The sequence below is a fragment of the Ochotona princeps genome, chromosome 7, assembly GCF_030435755.1.
Source record: "Ochotona princeps isolate mOchPri1 chromosome 7, mOchPri1.hap1, whole genome shotgun sequence".
Lineage (NCBI taxonomy): Eukaryota > Metazoa > Chordata > Mammalia > Lagomorpha > Ochotonidae > Ochotona > Ochotona princeps.
Window position 1 is genome coordinate 67,243,034 of NC_080838.1, and position 23,669 is coordinate 67,266,702.

At 45.6% G+C, this 23,669-nt stretch overlaps 1 protein-coding gene across 2 annotated transcripts in view; it reads right to left on the minus strand.

Moving 5' to 3' along the window:
- USO1 (USO1 vesicle transport factor) overlaps nucleotides 1-23,669 on the minus strand; it is a 79,210-nt gene that overhangs the window by 1,427 nt on the left and 54,114 nt on the right. For both annotated transcript variants that reach the window (XM_058667205.1, XM_058667204.1), the window contains 10 exons: nucleotides 22,944-23,054; nucleotides 22,527-22,645; nucleotides 22,219-22,400; nucleotides 21,779-21,900; nucleotides 12,520-12,658; nucleotides 11,072-11,235; nucleotides 10,247-10,336; nucleotides 5,022-5,120; nucleotides 2,483-2,590; nucleotides 45-260 (listed from right to left, as the gene is read on the minus strand). In XM_058667205.1, the coding sequence (XP_058523188.1) occupies nucleotides 45-260; nucleotides 2,483-2,590; nucleotides 5,022-5,120; nucleotides 10,247-10,336; nucleotides 11,072-11,235; nucleotides 12,520-12,658; nucleotides 21,779-21,900; nucleotides 22,219-22,400; nucleotides 22,527-22,645; nucleotides 22,944-23,054 (1,350 nt within the window). The remainder of the gene's footprint in view (nucleotides 1-44; nucleotides 261-2,482; nucleotides 2,591-5,021; nucleotides 5,121-10,246; nucleotides 10,337-11,071; nucleotides 11,236-12,519; nucleotides 12,659-21,778; nucleotides 21,901-22,218; nucleotides 22,401-22,526; nucleotides 22,646-22,943; nucleotides 23,055-23,669) is intronic.

Consider the following 23,669-nt stretch of genomic DNA (forward strand, 5'->3'; position numbering starts at 1 on the left):
AGCAAACATGACACACATCACTTTTGGAAACATTTCAGTCTTACTGGATGACCAAGTTCCTTGAGTTTATTCTTCAATGATAGTATTTTCTGATCTTGATCAGCCAACAGCACTAACAGATCATCTTGCTCTTTTCTGGAGTCAGTAATTTCCAACTCTAGTCTTTTTTTCTCATTTTGTAAAATGGCGATGGTGCTGTTAGATGAATCCAGCTGTGCTTTAATAGCAGTTCTTTCCTCAGACAGAGCTTTAATTTCATTCTAGGAAAATAAAGGCAGAGAGGGGACGTCAAAGATGTAACACTGCGCTCTTTCACTTCCATAGACTTAACACACACAGTCCTAGTAACACAAGAATTTATTTCACTGTTCATCAGAGACGGCTATTTGAAAAACAGAGTTTAACTGTAGTTACTCCTTCTTAAGAGGAAATAGCATTTGACCTAGCAGTTCAGACCGCTGGATCCCATAGTGCCATGCCAAGGAACAACTCCCAACTCTGGCTCCTGATTCCAACTGCCTACCAATGCATTCCCTGGGAGGCAGTGCTGATGGCTCAGGGCTGGGATTCCCGCCACTGCCGTGGGAATACATGCTGCATTCCCATTTCCTAACTACAGGCCAGACTGGTTGCTGCAGCACATCTGGAGCCTAAACCAGTCAGTAGCTGGGAGGTTTTCCTGTTTTTCTGTCTAGTTTCCCTCCATCTCTCAAAAAGCCAACCAACCAAACAAAAAAATTCTCCATGCTTCATAAGAGATCACAACATAATATCATTTCAGGTAATCAGAGTAGCAGATACATAAAACATATGGCAGTAGGCTGGTTAACGCCAGAATGAAAACTTAAGGAATGGGCAGTTAGTTGGCTTACTGGTTAAGATGCTAGTTAGGACACGAGCCCCTCATTTCCAAGTACCTGGGTTCAATACCTGGCCCTGTCTCCTAATTCCAACTACCTGCTAACGCAGACTCTGGGTGGAAGTGGTGACGAAGTGGTTGGGTTCCTGTCATGCACATGAATTTCTGGCTCCTGCTTTGATGCCTGCCTAACCCTGCTGTTGGGTGGCCGCTCTGTCTCTCTTTGTATGTATCTTTGTCTCTGTTTCTCCAGTAAAAACATAAAACATTTGAAAAAAAATTAGCAACTCAAATTCATGTTAAAAAGATATTACAACTTCATACACACAAATGAGAAAGAAAATAGTTTCAAATAAAATTCACGGTGTAAAAACACAGTAATTTGGGGTGGGTAATGTGGCACAGTGCGTTAAAGCCTTCTCTTGGGATGCTCACAGGCCATATGAGAGGGCCTGTTTGAGTTCTTTTTTTTTTTTTTTGCTATTTTTTTTTTTTAATTATTTATTGTTTAACTTCAGTAATTACATTGTATTATATGACACAATTACATAGATACTTGGGTTCTCCCCACCTGTTTGAGTTCTGGCTACTCTGCTTCCTGTGAGAGCACATGGGAGGCAGTGGGTGTGGCTCAAGTGCATGGAGCCCTTTCATCTATGTGGGATGGAGTTCCTGGCTCTGCTGGTTACAGACTAGCCCTGGCTTCTATGGAATCTGAGGAGTGAACCAGCAATGGAAGGTCAGTCTTGCAGAAAGATAAACAGACACACACACACACACACACACGGGGGGAGGGGAGGGGAGGGGAGGGGAGGGGGGGAGGGGAGGGGAGGGGAGGGGAGGGGAGGGGAGGGGAGGGGAGGGGAGGGGAGGGGAGGGGAGGGGAGGGGAGGGGAGGGGAGAGGAGAGGAGAGGAGAGGAGAGGAGAGGAGAGAGGAGTCTGCGAAGACCACGGCTGGGCAAACCTCACATAACCAAAGCCAAAGCTGGGAGTAGTGAACTCCAACCAGTGCCTCCCAAGCGCCAGACAGGAATCCACTCACTGAAGTGCACAGCCCTGCCTCTCGGAGTGTGCATGAGCTGGAAGCTGCAGCTGAGTTCTGAATCTAGCCAGGCACTTCGATATGGGACATGGGTTTTGTAGCCAGCATATTATGGTTGTTAAACCATGCCAAATGCTTGCCCCCCTTTCATTTTTAGTAATACTACCTCATTCCTTTCTTCATGTTATTTATTCTGATGTTCCTGTCACAACAGGACTGAATGTGCCTATGTTCCTTTGCGTATGTGAGGCTTGTGTATTAGCTAAATTTATGCTAATTTTTTACTGTTTTGTTACTGTAATTGGCTACTGTTGTAATAGTCTCAAGGAATTTTATTTTCATTGTATGTGCATATATGCTACTTTGCATACTTAATACCACTACCTGAAATGAAACTAAAACAGATCTGTGTAATCTTCAGTCACCAAAACAGGAAGTATTGTGAGATAAAATTGTATCACATTAGCTTTCTTCATAAATCTCAGGGATTAAGTGAGAAAACAAACAAACAAAATACCAAAAAACTATTTTCTGGAGTTCATACTTTGTGCAACAAATAACAGTTTCTCCGAAAACTAACCTTTAGTTCTTTAGTCTCTTGTAGCAGTGCCGACAGTCTGCCTTCTACATCAGTACTTTTAGCAGCAGTAACACTTTCACTCTCTCCTTGCACAGGAACCGATTTTGCCTAAAAGCAGATATTGGAAAAAAAAACGTGAATGTCCAAAGTAGTAATTTATTATTCTTGCTATTTTGAAATTTTACATCAAACAACAAAAAAATATATAATTGCTCTGTATTTATCTCCTATAACATGTTCCCCACAGGTTAGGTTGTCCCACAGTGGAGCAGCACCACTTATCAATGAGAGCAGGGGGAAGGCTGAGGTAGCTACAGAGCGAGCTGAGAAAAGTAAACAGTGAGACACCTCTACTGTGTGGCAACAGAGCACCCAACAAGGCCAGGTTACTTCTCACAGCCTTTCCCTTAGAGACTTCATGTAGGGTAACTTTATCTCAGACAGGTAGATAAATTGAGCCAGAAACCATTAACTGTCAGAATGTAAATATTTTGTTAAATACTACTGAAGTACTCTTAAAAATCAGTTTTTCAGGGCCCAGTGGCATGGCCTAGTGGCTAAAGTCCTCGCCTTGAATGCGCCAGGATCCCATATGGGCGCCGGTTCTAGTCCCGGTAGCTCCACTTCCCATCCAGCTCCCTGCCTGTGGCCTGGGAAGGTAGTGGAGGACAGCCCAAAGCCTTGGGACTCTGCACCCGCATGGGAGACCTAGAGGAAGTTCCTGGCTCCTGGCTTCGGATTGGCATAGCATTGGCCGTTGCGCTCACTTGGGGAGTGAATCATCGGACAGAAGATCTTCCTCTCTCTCTCTCCTCCTCTCTGTATATTTGACTTTCCAATTAAAAAAAATACATAAATCTTAAAAAAAAAAATCAGTTTTCCAGTCAGTCTTTCTTTACTTTTTTCCCACAAAATAACAACGTGTGGGATACTTATGCAGCAAATAGCTGAAAGTGAAGAAGTGGCTCTGGACTATGTGACAGGTAGCTGCTGGAAAAGTACCTGTTAGACAAAGCCTGGACACTCTGAACAGACAACTGGTAGAAATGTAGACGTCACTGAGGGCCCTCTGCCTAGCTAAGCCACTGGTTAGGACAACCACGTCCAACCTCACACTGGAATGGTCGAGTATGTTTTTTTTTTTTTTTAAACATCGATTTATTTATTTGAAAGTCAAGTTGTACAGAGATATTTAACTGCTGAGTCACCCCCTGGAGGCACGCAATGGTCAGGACCGATCTAGGCAACAGCAAGGAGCTTCATCCAGGCCCCCCACATGGGTGGCAGAGGCCTGAACGCTTGGCCACCTTCCACTGCTTTTCTCAGGTCTGCACTGCACAGCTGCATGGCAAGCATGGGACATGACATTGTGCCTGTATGGATTCCAGTGTCAGAGATGCTGGCTTTCCCAATACTGCCACGAGGCCAGTCCATGGGGTGGCGGGGTGTGACACCTGCTCCAGCTCCTGATTTCGGCTCCCTGGGAGGCAGTGGGGACCTGGATGACATTCAATGCTCCTAGTTTCAGTCTCCATGGCCATGTGAACATTTGGGGCAGTGAACAAGGTACTCTTGTTCTGTGTTTTGTGCTATTTCGCGACTCAATTAGAAAACAATATTAATATCTAACCACAACATATTTACTTAAAAAAAAAAACTAAACATCATGAGCATTAAAGGTGACTCTGGTGAAAGCTCAGAAAGAGAGAAGAATAATTGTACAGAATGCTGCAATGGTTACAGATACGTACAGTGATCAAGAACAGAATGCTGGCAGAAAAATGAATGCTGAAGGTGTTTCAGGTGAAGTGTCAGATGGAAACAAACAGCACGTTAATGAAAGCTGGAGGGAAGAATTCTCCACCAAAATGTCACAGAATTTGGCTGAAGTGTGTTCTAGTGTTTTTCTTGAAGTAGAACGTACATGTGACAAACACAGATATTTAACAGGGGATTTCAAAGCAAGGTGTTGGGGAGCAGCCTCGTTTCTCTTGGATGCTTAGGATAAAATGTGAGGAGAGAGAAACTGAAGGAATTGTTGAGTGAATAGGAATCAACTGGAGAACTTTCACGTTGCAAAAACCCAAAAAGTGTGTTGGGAGAAATCAAGGGTGTGGCTGGACAATCATGTATGAAAAGATTCTGTGACTAATGGATTCAATTAACCGGCTCTGAGATGAGGCTGAGGAGGATCTACACAGACCTCTGTCGCGTGGCGTGGACTGCACCCATTTCATGGAAAGCCAACAGGATGCCGACTCACCAGCGGAGAGGCCGCCAGCCAGGGAGGAAGGGGCAGGGATTGGAGCTAATGCCTGCTAGAGGAGCCACTGGGCAGCTGGCCAGGCTTCCCTGCCAGCAGCCTGGTTGTGAGCTGCCAGTCAGCATCACCAAGAGCCGTCAGGAACTCCGGCTAGCGTGCAGCCTCAAGAGCAACAAGGTGCAACGCGACAAATCTGCTGCATCTTCACTGCGGCCGAGAAACACATGAGCCCCGTGTTCACCACCTTCCCACGGCGGGGGCAGGGAGCCAACTCACACATGCTTCTGCCTTTTGCACCAGCTCCTGTTTTTCTGTTTGTAGCTGGGTGATCTCCACAGATTGCGAATTTAACTGAGATTTTAATGTTGCCAGTTCCTAAGAGTCAAAAACAGTTAAGCCATATCACAAACACCATTAATTCAATCAAGAAAATGCCTGCACACAGAACAAACCTAATTTAAAAACCCTTAATTTATGTATTTTCACTGTATTTGAAAGGCAGAACAGGCAGAACAGACAGAGATTTTCCTATCTGGTTCACTGCTCAAATGTTCCCAACAACTAGGACTTGGTTAAGCTGAAACCAAAAAGCCTCAGTCTGGGCCCTCCTTTGGGTGACAGGGAACCAACTGCCTGGGCTGTTGTAGGCTAGCTCACAGGGTGCAGACCAACAGGAGGTGGAGAGGAAGCAGAGCAGCCAGGATCTGAGCCAGCACTCTGACAGGGCATGCCGGCAGCCCAAGCAACGGCTTAACTGCTGCACAAAACAGTGATTCCAGAAACAAAAATGTCAACAATATTCCTGTTCTTCATTGTGCCGTGTGAAGTCACACTTTCCTTTTAAAATGACACTGTAAAATCTATGTCTAAAGAATAGTTCGGTTCGGGCCTTGGGGTTGGGGACAACTGCCGCTCCCTGCAGTGTGGTGGCTGTGGGGGGTGCCCCTGCCGGGTTGGACCCAACGCTGGGGATTCACGCCAAAGACACTGCTGGAAGGCAGTGAATGAGTCCTAGGTCTTGGGAGGCCACTGCACCAAGTGGTGCCAGGCTTTGCCTGCTGGCCCCCTGGCAGTGAACTCTGGGGTTTTTAAGATATGTAGTTGCTGCCTGGGGACACCTATGACTAAGGCCAGTTTTAGTGTAGGTGAGAAGTGAATTTTGGGTGATTCCCAGTGACAGGGTCATGAACGTTTCAGGCATGCGTGGGGACTGAGACCTGGTGGTTTGGAGGGAAGTATCCATCAGATCATTTGGGTTAGACAGATTCACCAGCACAATTAGGAATCCAGAGATGGGCTGTTAGCATAGAACATCACTGATCGCCACACACCAGCCCACACCAAAGCTATGGATGGGGGCCTCTTCGGCAGTGTTAGGTACCATTACCCGACTGGGTGGTGGAGTGGTCACATTTAGCAGGGTCAAGACACTATCCAGCATGTGAGAGACCTTGGTCTGGGGGCAGACTCTGTGGGGTTGTGTGGGCCCAACCCTGTGGAAATACAAGTCCCCTGGTTAGCTTGCAAGCTGGGGTTGGGATGGACTAAACTAGATGTGACCATGCCACCTGCCATCACTCACAGGTAAGGGAACCCACAACAATCAGTGCAGGTCAAGGCAGCAGCACCTGAATGTGCATCCTAAAACAGGATGTGGGGTGGGCCGGGCTGCCACTGGAAGGGGGAAGAATGGGCAAGGACGAACAAACCTTAACTCATAACAAACAACTGAAATCAGGCTGGAGCACAGGTCATGCCAAGCAGGCCCTTGTACCTACTGATCTGCGTGAGACAGGGAAGCTAAGCCACAGTATCTAAGGAGCCAGGACAAGTGAGGGGCTCTGCAAAGCTGAGTCGGAACAACCACTGGCCTGCATGTGATCTAAGCCTAGGAATAGGCCCGGTTGAAGAGCTAAGGGGACACCCTAGCTGGGTTGTTTCCCACCAAGGAGCTCATGGGCTTGAATTGGGGCTGCGTTCTGATCAGGATACGGTTGTAATCTCACTTGGCACAAGTGTGGATGGGACTGGAAACACCAAGCCTGGCCAGACTTCAACACCATCTGGTGCTCTGGAGGACCAGGGGAGAAGTGTGACAGACTAGGCTAGGTTTCAGCCCTTACTGAGCCATGTGTGAGCTGTATGGGGGTATGGAAGAGCTGTGGCTGGGTTGAAACATCCAACAGTAAGAACCAGATTGGGTTGAAGGCCAATAAGGAAAAGCCACTGTTCCTGCTAGGACAGAAGGTGAACTGAGTAGGGCTGGCTCATGGACCCACTGGTATGCGCAAAATCTGGCACTGGGAGAGTTTTTGAGGGAAGAGCCTGGACAACTTTTCTGGCAGGACACAGTTCCTGCAGGTAAGCACAAGCAGCACAACAGGAAACAGCCCAAAACAGGTCATGGAGGGAGTCCCACTGGCATACACATGGCATGGGTTGGGGGCAGACCAGGCTGAACCTGTTCACATCACCCGCTGGCGAATCTGAGCAACAGAACAGAGTGTGGGTCAAGCCAGGTTTGGTTGCTACACAAACCAGTGCACATTAACGAATGCCAAGGTGAGGTGAACCATACCAGATGTGGCTGCAGCGCCCAAATAGCACACATGAGAACTGGTGGGGAAGGAGGCAAAGCCGGCAGGGGAATGTGGGCTCCCCTGCTAGACAACCATTCCCACTGGAGAGTGTGAGTTGTGATGGGGACAGACCAGACAAGGCTGGGCTATAACACCTGTGGGCCTCATGTGAGCTGGATAAGGGAAGGGCCATGGTGGGCTGACTGTTCCAACTGGTGCAAGCCAAAATTAGAGTGGGTGAGGGTTGGTTGGGCTTAGCCGCAGTACTAGCTGGCAGAGGCTGGCACTGGGAGCTAATTCTGTGAAGTCAAATGCCAGAACCACCTGGAGAGTGCATAATCTGGGAGTGGGTGTGGCACCTCCCTTGGGGTTACCACTCTCACTGGACAGCACGAAAGCCAGGACAGGGGCAGGGGTGGTTGGACAGAAAGGCATCTGCCAGTAGGTGTGTGGGCTGGATAGTAGGTTGGTTGGGTTTAACTAGGCTTCAATGCCCACTGACATGTGCGAGAGCTAAACAGGATGTGGGACAGACTTGACAAAAGCCTGCAGTACATACTGGCAAGCACGGGAACCAGGGTAGCGGGCAGAACTGGTGGGGGTTATGGGGAGTCGTCCCAACTAGGCTGCAGCTCCAACTGGTTTGCGTGAGGACCGAGTATGAAGTGGGTAGGATCGAGCTGGACTATAATACCTGTTGGTTCACGAGGAAGACAGGGCTGGAAACAGAACGAACCCAGCAATCCCAACGACCAGCATGCACATAAGCTGATTGGTGTGACAGACAGTGTTGGACCCTGTACTAGCAAACTCACGCAAGAATCAGGTCTGGGATCATCTCAGACGAAGTTTCTTTGGAGATCCCTCCAACTGAACTGCTGATCTTAGAACCCCAACCATGAAGAGACTGTCAGCCAGTGGACTCTGAATAGGGTTCATTGTGATTGGAACAGCGAGACTGGCAGCAATCCAGAACTGATGAACTATCAAAACTGCTTGAGCAGGACCCTCGGAGCGTGAGGAGGGGATCTGGGATGGGTGGGAGGCTGGGTGGGGCTTTTCCCTTTGTTTCTGCCCTGACCACAGATACAGGGAAAAATGATAATATTAGTGCGGAAACAATGGTATTACCCACTTTCACCCTGTAGCCCTTGACCCTTTGCACCCTAATCAACTAAGTAAGATTATTATGAAATAATTTAAAAAGAAAGAAAGAAAGAATAGTTCAAGATGATAAATTACACATTCAGTTCTGCTGCTTGCTTTTGAGATCCCATTCAAAAAAAAAAATTACAGCCAGTTCTGTGGCACAAGCAAACGAAGTTGCCACCTGCTACAGCAGCATTCCAAGCGGGAACTATTCCGTGTGTCCTTGAAGATCCAGTTCTGACCCAGCCCCCTGCTAATGTCCCTGGGAAAGGAGTACAAGATGGACCAAGTACCTGTGCCTTGGTGCTAATGTAGCAGACTCAGAGGGAGTTCCAGGCTCATGACTTTGGACTGACCTAGTCTGAGGCATTCTGGTTATATTGGGAGTAAGTCAGCGTATGAAAGATCTCTTCCCCTTCCTTCTCTTTATCTCTGCCTTTCAAACAAATAAGTAAATGTTTTTCAAAAGCTCATGAATGGGACCTGGAGTAGTAACCTAGTGGCTAAATCCTCATCTTGGACGTGCTGAGATCCCATTTGGGCACCAGTTTGTATTCTAGTTGCTCCACTTCCCATCCAGCTCCCTGCCTGTGGCTTGGGAAAGCAGTCAAGGACGGCCCAAAGCCTCGGGACCCTGCACCCATGTGCAAGACATGGAAGAAATCCTGGCTTCGCATCTGTTCAGCTCCGGTCATTGTGGCCACTTGGGGAGTGAACCAGTGGATGGAAATCTTTGTCTCTCCTTCTCTAGTAAATCTGGCTTTTGAATACAAACAAATAAATCTTGAAAACAAAAGTTTATATAGAATTTACAGATTACATATTAATGACTTAATCTCACTTAAATTTGATAAATTTTTAAACAGACTTGATAAATTTAAGAGCGTGACAAGTTTTCACCACACAGGACATGAAAGTCCTTCATGACTAGAGATTTAAGTCTGACTTTAGAATCTACTCTGAGAACAGATTTGTCAAAGAAGACAACCCAGTCACTCCCCTCTCAGATCGACCTTGCCAGCTGATGACCCAAGGAGGAACTCACACCAGTTAGGAGCAGTGGTCACCGTCTGTTAAGGTGATCTGCATTCCCTTAATAAAATGAGAGGAAGAAGACAAACAAGGAAAGAAAACAAAAAACTTTCAATTTGTTCAGGAAAGTTAACGCTAATGACACTACGATCCCTTCAGGTTTCTGCTCCACCTCCTACACTGCGTGCAATTGCTTTCTTTCCTGGAATAAATACAATTAATTCTCTCACTAGATAATATGCATTATCAAGTTTAACAGGAATTTTTAATTTTTATAAATAAGTAAGTAGAAGAAAAGCTTAATTAACTTTTCCAGATATTATAAATTACCACAGTACAAAAAGCTTATTTATATCTGAGACATAAACAGGCGTGCCTCCTGTTTTTCTTTTTTATCTAAAATTCAATAATCTCCAGCAAAAAATGGTTTATATAGTGAGTAATACAAAGTAATTAATACAAAGTAATTATCCCAGTACACAGAATATGAAAACCACAGGGAAGAGTTTATATATAGTTCAGTGATAATCTACAAATAATCTGGATGAGATGCTGTGATCTGTTAAGAACATCATTTAAAAATTAAAACAAAATAGAAAGCAAAACACCAATCAATGTACAACTAAAACAGCCATTTCACATGGCTGTCTTAACTATGAGATTTTGGTTACATCTGACAACACAGTTCTCCTATTATTCAAGACAAAACAAAGTAGAACTAGTAAAAAGCTGGAAAATTACCTCTTTTAATTCCGCAATCTTTTCAGAATCTGCAACTAGAGTTGTTGCTGAAGACTGCTCATTTCTGCCAGCTGTTGTTTGGGATGATTTCTACAAATAGCACAGAAATAAACTATAACATAAATCGGTCTAAAGAGATCGGAAAAAAAAACCAAAACAAAACTATGCACATTTAAGCTGAATCTATACAGATACCAAAAAAACCCCATAATTTTTTATACAAAAAGTAAAAATTTAACAGAGTATATATTTATACTTTTCTCTTAGCTAATACATTTATACTCAGACCCAGCGATTTACTAAATCTAAACACCTCTCTGAAATGATTTGGAGGAGTACAAAAACAGCCATGTATCGAGTGATTTCCATGTACTAAAGAATACCTTGTTTAAGGCTCAGAACAATGTAATCTAAAATTCTTAATACAGATTGAATGTTCCTAATCTGACATGCTCTAAAATCCAAACGTTCTTCCATGTTGACATGATGCCACACACAGAAACGCCACACTCGGTCTCTCATGTGGGGTGGTCACAGTGAAAAGCACAGGCATACTAAACATATGGTATAAAATGAGTTTCAGATTGTTTACAGGTAATACAAAACACAAAGTTTATGGATAGATGGTGATCTCATTCCAAGATGTCTAATTATCTTTACGTAAATACTCCATCGTTAATGCACATCTCTAACACATCTGGTCCCAGACCAGGGGTACTCACGTGTTAAGATTTTCTGCCTTAAGAGATTCAGCAAAACAAACAAGCAGAACAATGAAAATTACCCTTGACCTCTTAATTAAAAAACTTCAAGACACTCACTTACCAAGTTCTCAATCAAAGAGTCCTTTTCCGCCAGCTGGCTCTGTAACAGTTCCTGTTTACTTTTCAACTCCTGGATCTCTTCTCGCAGCCTGTTCATTTCTTCCGGCTGAATGCCATTCATCTGAGCGCTGTTACTGTGAGGGCCCTGAGGCTGACTGTCCTTCCCTGGTGGAGAAGTGTGACATGTGAAGAGGCAGCATGAAACTTAGGCTCTCAGATGATGGAAATTTAAGATTAATATAAAAGTACCATTCAAATACAATTTCCTTCCTTCAGTTACACTGGCGGCACTTCTGCAATAGCATTTTATCTTTGCAGAAGCACATACTGATAAAAACAGTGAACTGACGACATTTTCAGGGTTTTTGGGTGGAGAAAGAAGCTTTGTTTTTACTAAGATCTGTGACTAAGAATTATAATAGTTTCAATCACAATTCTGCTAATAAAATATGATAAAATCCCTTTAAAAAATCTTCAACGGGGTGGTGCTGTGGTGTGGTGCATTAAGCTGCCATCTGAGACTCTTGCATCACATCCCTTATTGGAATCCAATTTTGAATCTTAGTTCTTCCACTTCCAGTCCAGATCTCAGCTCATGTGTGCAGGGAAGCAGCAGTGAAGGACTGTGTTGCTGGCACCAGAAACTCCATTCAGCTCTTCCACATGGTGGCAGGTACGCCATCACTTTCTAAGGTGTGTTAAGCAGGGCGCTAGACTGCAAGTGGAGCAGATGAGATTTGAACCAATGCCCACATGGGATACGTGGTATCTTAAACCACTATGTCATAACGGCGGCCCATAAATAAATCTTCAGGAAAATAAATTCTTTACAGAGAAATAGCTTTCTATAAGGACTATCACAAATAAAGAAGAAAAAAAATTTTCTTTCTGAAATTATTACTTACTCCACACAAATAAAAAACTTTTGTACTGGTAAATAGCCAGCCTTTCAATCATTAGGCTCTATGGGATGATACTAAACGCAAGCCTCTGAATATGAAGTAGAATCTTACATCTACCATGCCATTAATCACCAGGTGGACACAGCCACCACCATCAGCTCCATTTTGCAGATCCAGAAATGGCAGCTGGTTATCCACCAGAATCATAATGGGAGCTTGGGGTTAACTGCAGGGGCCTGGATCAATTCCAGACTAACCTGACATTCCAGTGGGGTCTCCGAACTGGTATCTTAAAAAAGGCAGCTCAGGGGCTGTTGAGTGCAGCCAGGGCTGGAACGGATCATCAAACATGCAGCAGGGAGCTTGGGCTTCAGACTCCACAGATATATATGAACTACTGTGCTGTTATGCTTTAAAACTGTGACTTACTGTTTTGCACTAGTAATTCAGTTCAGACAAAGACTTGCCCACAAACACGAGCTGACTGCTCCAGCTCTGGGGGACAGCCTGCCCTGAAGACTGTGGTAGTGACGCCAGCTCCACTCACCCAGGTGCACTTTGAGAAGATTATACTGATCCTTGTGCTGCTGGATCTGGGACACCTGCTGTGTGACTGCTGTCTGGAGCTGTTCGTTCTGACATTTTAATGTGGAAACTTGCTGCTTTAATTCCTCAAGCTGCAGATCCTGCAAAATGAAACATCATTCAGATGTCTTAAATTCATACTTAGTAGCATTAAGATGAACAAATCTTTTTTTTTTTTTTTTTTTTTTTTTTTTTTTTTTTTTTTTTTTTTTTTTTATAATCCATTTTATTGTATTGTTGTTGACAATCTTTACATAGTTAACTATAGTTGAAGGAAAATCAAGAAAGAGAAGGAAAAAAAAAAAAAAAAAAAAAAAAAGGTTCAGGGGGATAGGGAGGTGGGCAATGCTATTATGTCCATATTGTTTCCATCATGTATCTGAGGTAAAAGGGGATATTGAGGGAGAAGCCCCACCCGGTTTCCCGCCCACCCCAAGTCCCATATGTGGGGCATGCTCTGAGATATGTGCTCAAGTGGAGTTAATAGTTCTCCAGTTATGAGTCACTGCCAGTTTCGCTCGATGAGGTGGTCCACTGATTGATATGGTCCATCATGAAGTCTCCATTTGTCCCATATTTCGCTGCCAACATGTAGCTGAGATGAATGATTGTCCTATTCTGTCTTCTGTCTTTTCTTGGTTAGAATTCTGAGTCCAGCAGTTCAAGTGGGGAGATCTCCAAAGATACTTTGAGGTATTCCCAGACCAGATTCTTGTATGTTCTAGCAAGCACAGGGCCCGGCACAGTCCATCACCCTGATCAGCTGGTGGTTGCAATTGCTGTGTTGGTTCTGTTTTCAGTCCCGAGTTGCACTGGAACCAATGGGTGTTGCAGTCCAGTCTGGTTCGGCCCTTACATCAACCAGTGGGAGCTGCAGCCTAGTCGGGGCGACCCACAATAACCCCCACCAAGCCTGCCCCCTACCCTGGTTTGCCAATTTGTGTAGCAGAAGACCAGTCTGTCCCCCATGCCATTTGGCTCTGGTACTTGTCAATGGGTATTAAAGCTTAGTTCTATCTAATCGACTCAACCATCCAGCCCTCACAGATGTTGTTGAGTGCCTCTGTCTAGCCATCCCAGCCCCCGTCCTAGTTTTCATGCCCTCCCACGGGAATAGTGACCCAAGAAGGGGGAACCCACTTTTTCCCTCCCAGGTCTCTCTGTCCCGGTTTATGCACTCTTTAGGTGGTCCTGTGATTTGACTCGACAGAATTAGTCCCCAGTGCCAGCTTCTGCCAGCTGATGCTGTGGCCCTGATCTTGTCCACATGCAGCGCACAGGTGTTGTAGCCTTGCTTAGTCTGGTCTGTCTCTATCCCAGCCAACACTCTCCAGTGGGAGTGGTTGTCCAGCGAGGGGACCAGCCCCTTAACCCCCCCGCCAGCTCTGCCCCTCCCTTCCTGGATCTCACGTGTGCTGGATGGGTGTTGCATTCATATCCAGTACAGGCAACCACGCCCTGGCGTTCCAGAATGTGTACTGGTTTTGTTGCAACCAAACCCGGCCCATTCCACACTCTGTTCTGGTGATCGGATTTGCCAGAGGATGACATGAACTGATTCAGCCTGGTCTGCTCCTGACCCATGCCGAATGCATGCCAGTGGGAAACTTTCCATGGCCTATTCTGGGCTGTTTCCAATCATGCTTCTCGCGCTTACCTGCAGGGACTGTGTCCTGCCAGAGGAGTTGCCCAGGCTCCTCCATCAGAACCCCTCCCAATGCCAGATTTTGCGCTTGCCAGGGGGTTCTTGAGCCAACCCTACTCAGTTCACCTCCTGTCCTAGCAGGAACAGTGGCTTTTCCTGGCTGGCTTTCACCCCATTCTGACTCTTGTTGTTGGATGTTTCAGCCCAGCCATGGCTCGTCCATACCCACATACAGCTCACACATGGCTCAGAAGGGGATTGAGACCCAGCCTAGTCAGTCCCACATCTACCCTGTTTCTCCATAACACCAGATGGTGCTGGGATCTGAACCGGCCTGGTGCATCCAATCCCAGCCCACACTAGTGCCTCGGGTGACTGCAACTGTTTCCTAGATAGAACGCAGCCCCCATTCCAGCACATACACCCCTTGGTGGGAACCTCATCCCAGCTGTGGCTTCCCAGATTGGGACCGTTCCTAGCTGTAAATCACACACCTGCACGTGGTTGCTCCGAGGACCATTAGGTGCCAGCCTGCTACACAAGCCGGAGCTTATCTTTTACTTGATAGGTGTTCAAAGCTCAGCATTGTTAAGGGATTGGAAGTTCTTCAAAGGAAGAGTTACTGGCATTGGGAATCTTTAGGATTGACTCAGATCCCAGAAACAGTGGGGTCACTCTAGAGCTATCTCAGCAGCGATTCAGATGTCCAATACCCCAGAGCTCCCCGGCCGGGCGGCCAGTAGGCACAGCCTGGCGCCAAATGGCGCACTGGCCGCCCTGGCCCAGCCCGCCATGAGCCATGGGCACATGGCGGACTGGGTTCGGGATCCGAGCTAGACGTCCTCTCCCGCAGCCCTCGGCTCGCCTCTGGCAGCCGGAAGTTAAATCCTGCAGGCCCGAGGTTGCGCCCCTCCCCAATCCCGTTCACCCACCACCCAATGAGGGTGTTGGGTGGGTCCCGGACATGCCCAGTCACGGAGGCCTCCCCCCTCGGCGTACTCACCCCAGAAGGAAGCAGGCCGCACCCAGGCATGTCCGGGCCCAGCCCGCCATGAGCCATGGGCACATGGCGGACTGGGTTCGGGATCCGAGCTAGACGTCCTCTCCCGCAGCCCTCGGCTCGCCTCTGGCAGCCGGAAGTTAAATCCTGCAGGCCCGAGGTTGCGCCCCTCCCCAATCCCGTTCACCCACCACCCAATGAGGGTGTTGGGTGGGTCCCGGACATGCCCAGTCACGGAGGCCTCCCCCCTCGGCGTACTCACCCCAGAAGGAAGCAGGCCGCACCCAGGCATGTCCGGGCCCAGCCCGCCATGAGCCATGGGCACATGGCGGACTGGGTTCGGGATCCGAGCTAGACGTCCTCTCCCGCAGCCCTCGGCTCGCCTCTGGCAGCCGGAAGTTAAATCCTGCAGGCCCGAGGTTGCGCCCCTCCCCAATCCCGTTCACCCACCACCCAATGAGGGTGTTGGGTGGGTCCCGGACATGCCCAGTCACGGAGGCCTCCCCCCTCGGCGTACTCACCCCAGAAGGAAGCAGGCCGCACCCAGGCATGTCCGGGCCCAGCCCGCCATGAGCCATGGGCACATGGCGGACTGGGTTCGGGATCCGAGCTAGACGTCCTCTCCCGCAGCCCTCAAGATGAACAAATCTTAAAAAAAACCCAGAGGTTACTTTGGATCAGGGTGTTCAAGTACTTAATGCTTCCTGAGTCATCCAGTAATTAAGCAGTCACACATTACATGAAGTAAGGCCAAGCGACATGCTGTCTCACTGCAAGATTTCAAGTTAGGTCCCATAACAGACACCAGCCTGCTATCCTGCTGCATTTAGGGAGGGATATCAGATGAGGAAAACCTGACACAAACTATTTTAAGAACTCAGTGTGTAGTTATATACAAGCATCTATATTATTTTTTTAAAGATTTATTTATTTTTATTACAGCCAGATATACACAGAGGAGGAGAGACAGAGAGGAAGATCCTCCTTCGATGATTCACTCCCCAAGTGAGCCACAACGGGCCGGGGCGTGCCGATCCGAAGCCGGGAACCTGGAACCTCTTCCGGGTCCCCCACGTGGGTGCAGTGTCCCAAAGCTTTGGGCCGTCCTCAACTGCTTTCCCAGGCCACAAGCAGGGAGCTGGATGGGAAGTGGAGCTGCCGGGATTAGAACCGGCACCCATATGGGATCCCGGGGCTTTCAAGGCGAGGACTTTAGCCGCTAGGCCACGCCGCCGGGCCCCATCTATATTATTTTTAATATTAAAAGACAATGCAACAAGAGAACATTTCTAAGCAAGACTGAATTAAAGAGAGCTTCTAGCTCCAGTGTGCTAATATTACAACTGAAATTTGTTATTAAAAAAATTATTTCCCAATCCATTTTTTTTTCTTTTTAAAGTTTATTTATCTGAAAGACAATATAATGACAGTAGTAGTGCCAGCAACAGCAAGAATCTGCCATCAGTTGGCTTCACTTCCGGATGCCTGCAGCCGCTGGGCGTGGAACTCAAGCTAACTCCCATTCTGAAGCCAAGACCTGCACCTGTCTCCTTCTCAGGTAGCAGCGACCCAGATACTTGATTCAGATCTGCTGTCTCCTGGAATGCTTTAACAAGCTGGACTGGAAGTGAAAGAATGACTTGATTCCTGACAGTTCAAAATGTCATGTGTTCACCTCAAGGGATGGCTTACCATGCATGGGCATTGTTTTAAAAACAATTCCTGTTGCTAAAACTTGTTCCCAAGCTGTAGCAAGCAGCCTAGGTTGTATTTTTTCTAGGCAAGTGTTACACCAAGGGTGAAAAGCAGCTGATAGCTGGTGGGCATTCTGGACCTGGTTAACGCCAAATTTGTGTTAACTATACCAGTGTGCCAGCATAGTTGCTTAATCTTTTTTTTTTAAAGATTTATTTTTATTTTTATCGCAAAATCAGATATACAGAGGAGGAGAGACAGAGGAAGATCTTCCATCCCATGATTCACTTCCCAAGTGACCACAACAGCCAGTGCTGTGCCGATCTGAAGCCAGGAGCCAGGCATCTCTTCCAGGTCTCCCACACGGTGCAGGGTCCCAAGGCCTTGGGCCATCATCCACTGCTTTCCCAGATCACAAGCAGGGAGCTGGATGAGAAGTGGAGCTGCCGGGATTAGAACCGGCACCCATAGGGATCCTGGTGTGTTCAAAGCAAGGATTTTAGCCACGAGGTCACTGCGCTAGTCCCTACCTTTTTTTTTTTTTTTTTTAAGATATGTAGGGAAGGCAGGGAATGCTGTCCTCCTGGTGGTGGTGGTGGTGGGGCTGCAGACAGCTCCTGGGAGGAGATGTGGTGATGTGTTGGAGTGGGAGCGGCAGAGGGCATGTTTGACAGGTGGGGAATGACTTCTGGAGTCTTTTACAAGCTGGGCTACTGTACTCCAGATAGGTGAGGGATCTGAGATGGAATGGTTTAGAGGGGGGAAACTGGAGGGTATATCTGGCTCAAGACAAGGCACCTGCCCATGTGGGAGACATGGGTTGGCTAAACCATTATCGCCGCCTTCTGCTGGCACACGCAAAAGCTGAAGCTACATGGCCTGCTTGGCTGGGCTAGGACACAGTACCCACCCATCAGTGTTGGAGCAGGGGGTGGGCCATAGCACCCACCAGAATGCCAGAGAATCCCATCTGGGAGAAACTGTTAAAGGAGACTATTGGTTTGCCTCTGAGAGACTGCAGTTTATCTGCTGGTTTGAATAAAGAGCTAGTGGTGGTGACAAGCTGAGCCGGATTGGATGGCAGAACTCAGCTGATACTCACGGGAGCTGGAGCTTGGAGAGGATCTGAGGCTGGGAGGGAGCTGGGCTGGGCCAGCACAGCACAGGACTGAGGGCAGAACAGGCTGACACGTGTGACCTGATCTTGGAGCACCTCTGGTTGAGGAACTTGGGGAACACACTAGCTGAGGCTGAAGGCAGACCAGGCAGGCAAGTCTGTAGAACTTGTCAGCATTTGTGTAGGCCAAGTCTGGGGTCAAGCCAGACTGGGCCAGGCCACAGCATCCATTGGCATACATGAAAGCCAGGACTGGGTGTGGGCTGTGTCTAGCTGGATTAGGCTACAACTGATAGCTCACCTATCAGTGAGAGCTGGGAAAGTGGGTAAGCTACTCCAGGCAAATTTGAAGCACCTGGCAGCATGTACAAGATCCGGGATGGGAAAATGCCTGGTAGGGGAGTACTGGGGTATCGCCTGCTAGGCTGCAGCTCCCACTGGTGAATGCAAAAACTAGGGCTGAGGGTGGACTGGGCTGGACAAGGTTACATCAACCAGCAGCAAGCATATGGGCTGGGTTAGACTCCAGCCTCTGCATGTTCACATGAGAGCCAGGTCTGGGGTTAGGTTGGGTTGGGCTAGGCTGGAGCACCCACTGTTGAGAGCCAGGATGGGTGTGGGCCAGGCTGAGCCAGGCTGTAGCACTTGCTAGCAGAATGAACACACTGGGGGTAGGCCATCTCAGATTGGGCCACAGCACCCACAGCCTCCATGGTTATTGATGCCTGTACAGTGGACAACATGCCCAGATGCACATGGGGGACATGACAGTCAGTTCATTTAGGCCAGCAGAGTACTGTGAGTGCCTCATCAGAGGATGGAAAGCAGAACACATTAGAGCACTCTCCCGACCAAGCAATATGTTTTTGGGCTTGTGAATGCACTAAGATGGACCTGGTCAGCCAACAGACCTTGGAAGGATTTTCTCAACCCTGATGCATCGAAGCCAATGATGTCTCAACACTATCAAAACCATTCAAGTAACACCCTCAGAACGGTCTTCCCCACAGGAGGCTCCCTAAGGCGCCATCAGTCACTGTCACCCATCCCTGGGTGATGAGGTAGCAGTAGCTTGACAGCAAGCAATAATCCCTCTCCCCTTTCCTTCCTGGGGACACAGAAGAAGAAAAACTGGAACATTTTTTCCACCACCCTTCCTCCATTTCTAATCCTCCCCACTCTTATTGGAGACCCTGTGTGCATGCATCCCTCTCAACTATGCAAACAATCTTAAAAATAAAATTTAAAACTACAAAAAAAAAGGGTTAAATCCTGTCATAATTTATCATCTATAATCTTATTAGCCTTAATTTGCTTACTATTCTGTAATTGTTAATGGAGACTTACTAGCTAATCAAGGAGATGCAATATAATTTACATTCAATGTTTCCAACTGAGGCCGCCTTGTTTTCCATTTTCCTAAGTAACAAAAATCATTAAAACAATATTTTAGTCCAGTTAGTTCTTTTTTTAAATTCTAGGGAATTTCCTTAGCATGGATTCTCAGCTGTCATACAAAGTATATCAACATTTTTTTAATAGCACTAGATGCTGACTAATGTTCAATAATATTTTGAATGTTGAGAATACTTAGTTTCTAAAGAATTTAACATTTCCAAAAAAGCATCATTGTTAAAAACCACTGTTCTTTCAAATCAACTGCAGTTTTCAGCTTTGAGTATAGGTGAGTATTTTCATGGTTCCAAAAATAATACATTTTACAAACTGGAAATGATTCCATGGTTACATCAAGAACAAAAAAGCTTTAACTACGTAAGTTGTTTCATGAATCAAATTTTCATTCTAGTTTATTGATTTGTTTGTACAATGAAAAGGTGATTGCTAATTTTAAGATGATATTTTCATTCTCTCTTAAAATCGAAACCCCAGTATGGCCCAAAGCCTTGAAACCTTGCGTCCATGTGGGAAATGTGGAAGAAGCTCCTGGCTCCTGGCTTTGGATCAGCTCAGCTCTGGCTGTTGTGGCCACTTGGGGAGTGAACCAGAGATGGAAGATCCTTCTCTCTGTAAAATCTGACTGTCCAGGAAAAATAAATAAATCTTAAAAAAAAAATTGAATATAAATGCAGCATTTGTCATAAAAAAAAACTGCAACCTCAGTAATACAGAATGTGGGGAAAACTACATGCAGGCAGTTGTCAATCTTAAGGGTGTGGTCTCTGCTCTCACTTGGCCACACCTGCCACAGACAAGCTGTGTGCAGAAGGGGGGGTGAAGCTGTCCCACATGGATACAGTGCGCTACCAGTGCATGTTTCATGGCATTGGAGATTTAACCACATCAACAGTTTTATTTTCCAGATAATACTGGAGTAAATTTCTGAATTCCCGATCAGGATGATTATCATGGTAAAAAAATTAAATGAGAGTAAAAACCAAGGAACACAATTTTTTATAGAATATCACAGAAGGTGAAGGTGCTCCACACAATGCAAGTAATGGAAGTTCAGTGTTCTGGAAAGAAAAACACAATGGAGGATTCTAACAGCATGATTTTAGCTCATACCAGCTCCGATATGAGCTCCTTTTCCTGTACTGTATAACTCAGAATCAGCCATTTAGTCGTTCCAGAAAGAAATCTAGGGATAATGGTTTCTGCACCCTTACGCCTGCATCCAATCATTACCAAGTCCTGTCACAGTCATTTTTATTAAGGTTCATTTATTTATTTAATAGGAAAAGTGTGAGAGAGAATTCTTCTATCTGTTGGTTCACTCCCCAGATGCCCTTAATGCCAGGGGTAGGCCAGGCAGGAACTTTATTTGGGTCTCCCACATGGCTGGCAGGGGCTTAGTTAACTGGGCTGTCACCTGCTGCCTCCCAGGCACATAAGCTGGGTATTCACCAAACTGGACTGGAAGCAGAGAAAGGACTTAATTTCAGGTACTGTGATGGGGGAGGCAGGATGTCCCAAGTGTACAATGCTTGTATCCAACAACCAGTTTCATCTTTTTTAGTTTAAGCACTTCCCAGATCTTTCCTGAGTATTTCACACAGAATGAGCTTTGTAGTCCCATGAACACACAGGTGTGTGAATGGTCTTCTATCAGTTATTGAGGGCTTTGGGAAAACTTGGATTCTTTACATTGCTGATCCCCCATTCCAAACCACAGATAATAACTGCCTTACAGGGGTGATGCAAAAATTAAATGACAGTGTCTAAAACATGCTTAGTAAACAGGAAGAAAGAACCCAGTAAACAAACAAACAAACAAAATGTAGTTAACATCTTTACATTAGGTGTCCCAACTTTCTCCCCAGCCCACCCACTGCACCAGCCTTCCTCCTGCCTGGTCCTCCAGTTCCTCCTCTGCATACGGACAGCACGTCCCAGCAGCAGCACCTCTTGTTTCTCTTCCCTGTTTTTCCTTTTCGCCTTGCTTACTTTTGTTCATCCTTCTAGGACTCAGGTTTCTGCAATTACCCTACTCCTGCCTAGCTAAGTGAAGTGCTTCTTCATGCTGTAATCTACATGCAATGAACTACTCCACTAGACAGAGAATGGTGTAATACATGACACAATAATTACGGATTTTTCTTCACATGGGAGGGACTACTATGGGAATAAACCAACTCATGTGTTACGTACATTCCTGTATAGTACTTAGCAAATATTAAGTGCTCAGTCTGCTGAACACTCACACTTCAGGGCAAATAGTTTAGTTTCTGTGTCCCCTTCCATTTGAAACACTAGGAAAAAATTTGCCTATTAATAACCAGACAATACAATTAATTAGTACTTACTTGCTCTCGAATCATATTTTTGTAGTGAGTCACAATATTGTCATGTTGTTCTAGTGTTTTCTTTACCTCTTCTTCTTTTTTATCTTCTTCACTGGATTTATAGATGGCCTTCGTTATGACACCTGCAAGAGAAAAGTTACTTAAATTTTGTTTCAAACATTTTAAGGACTATTTTACTATTAAGACAAAACACACACACACACCACCACCACAACAAACAAACAAACAAATAAAAACACAAAACCCAACTTCATGATAGATAAGAAACAATCTTTTCGGTTTTATGAAAAAGTCAAAGTCTTTAATGGTCTATAACTTGAACCAGGAACAACAATGTACTTTCATTCTTGTCATATAAACTATATGCATCTAGAACATAAACCCATAACACAATCCCAATTATTTCCTAATGAATATTGGTATACACATTTTTGTCTTACCTTCAAGTTCTTTTACCAGCTTCGTAAATTCATGATCAAATATCACATATTCTGGACTGGGAAAGTTAGGCTGGGGTTTCTGAGACGCTCTAGAATATAACTCATGTTTGCTAATAAATCCTAGCTTCTCTATGAAATTCTCTTTGCCAATCCTCTTCTCTATTAGTTGCTTTAGTTTTTCTCTATAGAGATAAACACATTGAGAAACTTAAAAAAAATCTGCAAATTTTTAATGACATAAAAGCTTGGTCTTGACATGATGACAAAAGTAAACGTTATCATTCTCTCTCTCCTTTCCTTATACTTACTTCATGTAACTCTCCAGTGAGTTATCATTGAAGTAGATGGAAATGCCCAACAGGAGGGCACACAGGCCTTGCACCAACTGCTCTTCTTCTCCAAGGTTTTCTGCAATTTGTCCTGTAAGCTGAATTCTTTGTCAAGGAGGCTGAACACTTAGCATATTTAAGATACTTAATTTTGTAATGTGAATTTGACATGTATTTCACAAACAAGTTCTTATAAAGAAATTCTCTGCGAATCTCAAAGCCAGCATAAAACAATGGTGCACACGAATTAAGTAGGCAACATTACAACCCTAGCCATTTACACAAGTTCATAGAGAACTCAAACACATTTTGAGCACAGAGCTACTTTAATTGAACACAAGACTCAAAGATCTATGACAGATACTTACGTATTTGTTACTAAAACACAAAGGATACAAATGGAACATTGGCTGAATTGTGAAGAAAATGTGTTACTGCAATGGGACAGTTGCTTAGCCACGTACAAAGCAACATTAACAATCCAACTCTTGTCTGTATTTTACTTCCCTGCAATAGATAAATGACAAAATCTATTTGTTTGCTCAAACTTTAAAAAAATTTATTCATTTTATTTTGATCAAATTTAAAATTCCTCTAGGACTCTTTACTATCTGCCTAAAAAGAATTTTGACATCTTACAAAAGATCTATCAAGAATTCAGAGTTGAGGGCCTGGTGTGATAGCTTAGTGGCTAAAGTCCTCGCATTGCACGTGCCAGAATCCCATATGGGTGTGGGTTCTAATCCTGGCAGCCCCACTTCCTATCCAGCTCCCTGCCTGTGGCCTGGGAAAGCAGTGGAGGACGGCCCAAAGCCTGGGGACCCTGCACCTGCACAGGAGATCTGGATCAGCTCAGCTTTGGCCTTTGTGGCCGCCTGGGGAATGAACTATCAGATGGAGGATCTTCCTCTCTGTCTCTTCTCTTCTCCGTATATATGACTTTCCAATAAAAATAAATAAATCTTAACAAATAAATAAATAAATCTTAAAAAAAAATTCAGAGTTTAAAACTGAACAAGACAGTGTATTCTTGCTGCCACATTCACCCCCACAGGCCACACTTCCAAAAACAATGGAGAAATCAGAACTGGTTCATGCTGATAGCATAATAATGGGTAAATG